Source organism: Plasmodium inui (assembly GCF_000524495.1).
Source record: "Plasmodium inui San Antonio 1 unplaced genomic scaffold supercont1.73, whole genome shotgun sequence".
In the NCBI taxonomy this organism is placed as follows: Eukaryota; Apicomplexa; class Aconoidasida; order Haemosporida; family Plasmodiidae; genus Plasmodium; species Plasmodium inui.
The window spans coordinates 10,190-16,522 of record NW_008481907.1 but is presented as its reverse complement, the minus strand read 5'-3'; the positions used below and the strand labels follow the sequence as shown (position 1 = coordinate 16,522).

The 6,333-nt window shown below is 33.3% G+C and overlaps 1 protein-coding gene across 1 annotated transcript; it reads left to right on the top strand.

Moving 5' to 3' along the window:
• Positions 1 to 5,108: 5,108 nt before the first annotated feature.
• Positions 5,109 to 5,979, top strand: C922_05442 (hypothetical protein; the record flags this gene model as incomplete). Its single annotated transcript, XM_008821013.1, has 2 exons — positions 5,109 to 5,126; positions 5,275 to 5,979. 2 exons carry the CDS (start codon positions 5,109 to 5,111, stop codon positions 5,977 to 5,979), a joined length of 723 nt encoding a protein of 240 aa, XP_008819235.1.
• Positions 5,980 to 6,333: the final 354 nt, after the last annotated feature.

Below are 6,333 nucleotides of genomic sequence, written 5' to 3'. Positions count from 1 at the left end.
GTACATGCCATTTACATTCTCTGAATCCAAATAGGGAACCATTCGATTTTTCTCTTTGTAGCTCGTATTTTCGTTGGAACAGTCCATCATAATAAATTCTCGAAAAGAATAGAATACATATACAATATGTATATCCCATATATTTTCATTAAGCAACAATCGATTGTCTTCCGCAACATTATCTGGACAATGTGTCTTGCATCATATACTGTTATATCAGACATGTGAAACCACGGAAGAAGAAAAAATTCAGGTGTGGAATCATCCCGATTATTACAGGACTCTCCAAAGGATGGAATGAAAACACCTATATCTGCATTTATGCATTCGGTGTTGTAGGATGTCCACCTCCAAAAAGAGGCTCTGAGAGGTTATATAGTAAGCAAACACCACAAAAATAAAGTTCCATGCGGAACATATCTTCTTATTTTGTCGTTATTAGTTCATGTCTGTAAGGCTGTGCTTCAAAAGTTTCTTAAGCAGTTTGCATAGGATTATTTAATTGTCAGTGGTGCATCCGATTTGTCTTGACACATTCCAATCCGGCATAAATATAAATCCCATTTCCTACCATCTTACGACAATGAAGGAAGACAAAAAATAATCATAACACAGGAAAGACAGGAAGATGACTCACGTACCATTAAATCCAACGTATGAGAAAGTCGCCTCCATTCTGACTCTATCCTCATCTCAGTGCTGACCTATGCTTAAACGAAACCAACATGAAGAATGAAATAAATAAAAGTCCTATATATTCTGAGAATCCTAAACTGTTGCACTGCGTATGTGGCCTTCACGAGGCTCTTTTGAAGTGATATATAAGGAAGATTATGAAAATTTCTGCGCTGTCCCTTAGCATTTATATGAACACTTTAATATATACTTCACATCACTTTGGATCAAGAGTATATTTATTTATATTCCTAGATACATCCCTTAAATTTTACAGATAACTTTGCCGAATCACAAGTGGCATCAGCATAGAGACTAATCAGATTCCTCGGGCAGAATCCACTGAATTATTGGAAGCTTCTAAGCCATATACGATATACAGAATTATATGGTACTGTAAGAGACAATGTAACGGATATGTATAATTTATATTGTGTGACATGTGATCAAAAATTTAACAGATGCATGTCAAACCTTATTCTGCGAAAGAACATACATGTGTTCTTACCTCATGACTACGCTCATAGTCACCTGAGTGTTTTAGAATATGTCAATAAATTCCATACACAAAATAAAAAAGGACTCGCCTCCCTCGCACACTCCTGTGATATATAGACTCTTCCCTGATTACAGGAGGCCACCAGTCATGATTATGAGTTTTATGGCTCGGACACTTACGATAATGTAAAACCAAATTCTGATTCCGAGAAAAATAATTATTAAAAACCAACAGATACATGAGATTCAAATGTGGCCTTTAACTCCACATATAAAATTAATGACGTGAAGGTGCAAATATACGAATATAGCCCTTGCATATATGGAGAAGTCACATAGAACCTGTGTAAATTCTTAAACAAATTGAATTCAAAGTATGGATTACTAATAATAACATCTCAGGATATTCTCTTAATAGGATTCTATCCCCACATATATAGAGCGCGAGGCGCTGCTCCTTTCAGGAGTGATTCTATTCTTGCTTCCAATATAGTCCTTATAATTCGTAGGGCCTCCATAATATTCTTTTATGTGAGGAACTACTGCACCTTCGTCAGTAGCTGTATAGATGATTATGGATCTTAAGTATGCGGATACACTTTAAACATTGCATGAATTAAGGATAGAAATTAAAGCTGTAGGAACCTAAAGAGTTCTTCCAATAAATCCTAATATTCGATGGAATGTTCAACACGGTTAAGCTTTTAAATATGAACCTGAAACAACTCCTCTTTTGGTACGATATCCACAGAGTTTCTGCTTTTTCTCATGCTCATGTTTTCATCATAGAAATTCATGAATATTTACGCACTTATAGGCTCTTCCTATAAATATACGCCCCCTATAGCAACTGTCTGTGTAGGTTACTATCTCCCATCATAACTTAAAGGTAAAAACCATTTTGAAACTGGATTGACTTTTTCCTTTAGCTTCTATATGTTATTCTATAATTCCTATTCACTGCTGATCTATCTTTACCAGTATATTCGAAATTGTTTTAAATATGCAAATTACCTCAGCACCACTTTTTCCTTTATGAATTATACACCTCTTGCTGTGTACTCTAAGAAATGATATGAAGTTTCAATTATTTCTTAGTGCAATGTATTAGGCGAATCGGCAGGTATCATATAGCTACATACAACTGAATCCGATTTATATCATTATCCTCTCTGTGTTTACTATGGATATATTGTTGAAAGAATATGTTTGTATATTAATACTAACCAAAGGTAACCGTATGTATAGACCGCTGACTGTTTGGAAGATTTCTTAACATTATATGCATTACATTAAGACAAGTTGCTCATAGAGTCAGCTATAAATGAACCCTAATTCACATGAGGCTGCTTCACATTGTAAGCATATACTTCCTTCAAAATCAAATTATGAAGAATTTTCCCTTGTTTCATTCCTGAGGCATAATTGTCTCGTCCAGAAATAAAAATATTGTAAATGGTTATTCATCCTCTCGTATAGGATAATGGAAACAGAAAATCAAGATGTCACTCTAACTATAATAGTTGTGACCGTGATGTATAGTAGGGGTTAAACTCATATTGTTCGCATTCGTACCTATTAGACTTAGACATAAAAGTTAATAAGGTTACACATTTATATTTTTCCCACCATAGCCACATATAACTTAGATGCATATTTACTCGGCGTTAATATATCGTACTATAATATCGAAGTATGAGTACTAATCATATACCGTTCACCTGGTAGATTACAACTTCTACTTGAACCGCCTATTCAGTGTGGTATTGGACTATCTTAAATATCCCTGTGCTATTATGTTTAATATAAACACTTATTCTCATATTTTAAGTATGAAAAAATCGGTATTACATGAATATGGACGCACTAATCGCTGGTTTTCAACAAACATTGTCACAACTTTTTCAAAGCACATTCCAGGAATGGAAGCAAACTTCTTCTATGTTTACCAAATTTGAAATACAAAAACTGGGGAAGCAATAATATGTACAAGGATTCGTCATAGGGTAATGTTGAATTTGTATAGTAAAAGCTACACGATTCCGGGATGATAAAATACATCGAGGGGAGCGAGGTGAATATCCTGCGAATTAGTTAGAACATAATTTAAGATAATCCTTAGGATTGCCTATACGTAGAAAAAAATTTATTACGACGTTCATGTTCATAATTCGGGTTTTATGAAAACATAGATAAGATTTAAGAGAAGTTATCGAACGAAATCTTTCTCTTCATCTTTTATCCCTCTAACCGAATGTTATCATTAATATAATTCCTATAAGCCAAAAACTCTGTACTTCATGCACTTGTTTGTAAAATTTCCAATGACTATCCAAAATGTTCAGTTATGTTGTTACGACGAAGTCTCTATATGGGTAATTTCTTTCTACGTTTACGCAATAATATGTCTCAATGCTTTTTCATCCGTGTGGAGATGTGAAGATGTAAAACTGGCAACTTATAAGATGGATTTATAACACATACAGTAAAAAATCAGAAGCAGCCTTCATAAGGCAGCCAATATAGATGTTAACTTGGGATCTTTATATGAATTTGTTCTTCCATTTCTGTACACTAGCGGGATAATTTACATAATATTATATAAATCGATGATTCCCGTTTCGTCCAATTGCTACTTTGGGTTTTTCAATTTAACGGATAACATATCACGGAAATTGATGGATTTCTCTGCAAATGCATTCTTGGGCAGTTTGCACGAATGGGCTGTATTCTTCAGTAATGTTAATAATGGATTGTCACGGGACATTTGCCCTTTAATAAGAGTACGCCGATTCTATATGTTTCCCTTAAAAAATCTTTTCTGTAAGTACCTTTCAATCATAATTTCGTTTCGGTGGGGTGCCACGTGTACTGTATATATATCTTTCTGTTTCCCCTGTATATAATTGTAACAGCACTTCTTAGTATTTTAGTAAAAAAATGAAACTCCGGAGGTGTTATTCTTATTCTACTTTTTTCCCGTGCTTATAAGTGTTTAATTGCCACATTTCACTTTTCTTCTATACACGACACATGGAAAAATGGAAACATGATATAATGTGAATATATAACAGTCCGAACGTTGCGTTTAAAGTAAAAATCGCATCTACCGCTTCTTATTAAAGATTCGCAATTCAGGTCGAAAATTTTTTTATGAAGCGAACAGTTACAATTGAATTATAACATGGTCAAATTTGTGACACTGCGGATCCCTAATGCATTATTATATATTTTTCTTTTTCTGCCGTGCAAATAAATATAGGAAGTTCTCTTATTATTATTTTTATGGTACTGTGATGTATTTTTAATTTTTCTAAAATTTCCGTATTTATAAATTTTTTTAATGAACTTCATGCTATTGGCCTTTCTTTACCACAGAATATTGAAGAACTACTTTTCCTATTGAATTTTTTTTCTCTTCGGGAACTAAATCCTTCTTTAAATGGATGACACACATGTTTTAGATAAAACATAACATACGAATCTTATAGTATACTGAAACTTGCGAAGAAAATTGCAATAATGAATCTGTTCAATATTACAAAAAAAAAATTCCCAGATAACTAATGTTTTATACTGCTTTGCATACTTTTTTCAAATCTTAAGCATATACAACATGCAGGGAAACAACGGAGGCTGTTAGTTCCTTAAGCTCCTTACGCTTCGCTACTTCAGCAACCTCATGGATATATTCCTGACAAGTATGCTTTGAACAATTAAATTTAATATTTTCTACATTAGTGTCTTGTGCAGTTCCAACTTCTTGACACTTTTATTCCATGATGAAAATTCTATTCATATTTAAATAATCCTACCCCTTCCTACAGTTGAGTATTTGCCCTAACCCTGAATTTGAACCCTGTAGATCTCCATTGTAAATTCATGAACCCTGAGGCGGAACCATCAGCCCTGGACGAAATAGACTTAAAAATAAGATGCCGAATAGGACACAAGTAAATGCTATCCTCATTTATTTTGAGTATTATATTTTTTACTCCTATATTTCTCTATTTAATCATAATCCAGATGATATACTAAATATATTTAATAATATATCTCCTCATTATTTATCCACTATGAAATTTAATTTTTTCTTATTAGTATAATTTTCTACGTTTATGCAAACTAGGGGAAGAAAAAATAGATCAGTCCTTTAAACATGACAATGATCTGTCCGATGATTATTTTAGTCAGGTTAAAACGAAGTATGGAAAATCGTATGAAGATTCATATACACGCAGAAAATTTTTCTGCTATTTAAAAAAAAGAACAGAATTTCATGACTTAATACATAATGACGACATAGGTAAATACTTCTATTATTGGATATACTCTGATTTATCAGACAAAGACAAAAATTATGACGTAGCGTTAAATTTATACACATATTTTCTAAAGGCATATTCTGCTTACGCTCCTGGCCCGGATATATGTCGAATTGATATGTATGGAGACAAAGCCAATATACTTAAACGATCGGCTATATTAATAGAACTCAATGACACACTCAATGAGATCTTCAATAATGATTCCAAGGAACCCAACTGTTCTTCTGTAATACAATTTTCAAAGCTATATAGCCAGCATGTAGAAGAATGTCACAATAATTACGATCACCATTTTTGTGGTGAACTACAGAAATTTAAACAAAAATATGATGAAAAGATGAGAACTATAGAAGATTGTGACGCACCGTCAATATTACCATCTGCTATAAAACATGATCTTCTCGGTACTATAATGAAAGCTGTGATCACATTAGCAGCATTTTCCTATTCTCTGTTTTTACTATATAAGGTTAAATGATTTCCTTCACCGATTAATAATAGATATTACACATTTTATTACATATTCTGCTGATGAAGCATAAGCACTATACATTTCCGATTTATATAATTTATTTAAATTACAGTTCACTCCATTTGGAAACCTCTTCTCACGAAGACGTAAACGAATAATAAGAGACTTTCACTATGATAATTATTCCGTAGATGAGGATTCAGTTTCGGACAGTTCTGATTGTTCTAGTACTACTTCCGATGTAAGTGAGTACAGCATAGCATACACTTCTAGGTAACCTGGCCCATACTTAAAGAACGTAGAACAGTACGCTAACCTGACCCTGACGGATAGCTACAGGCGAAGAGTAGAAGGATTTTG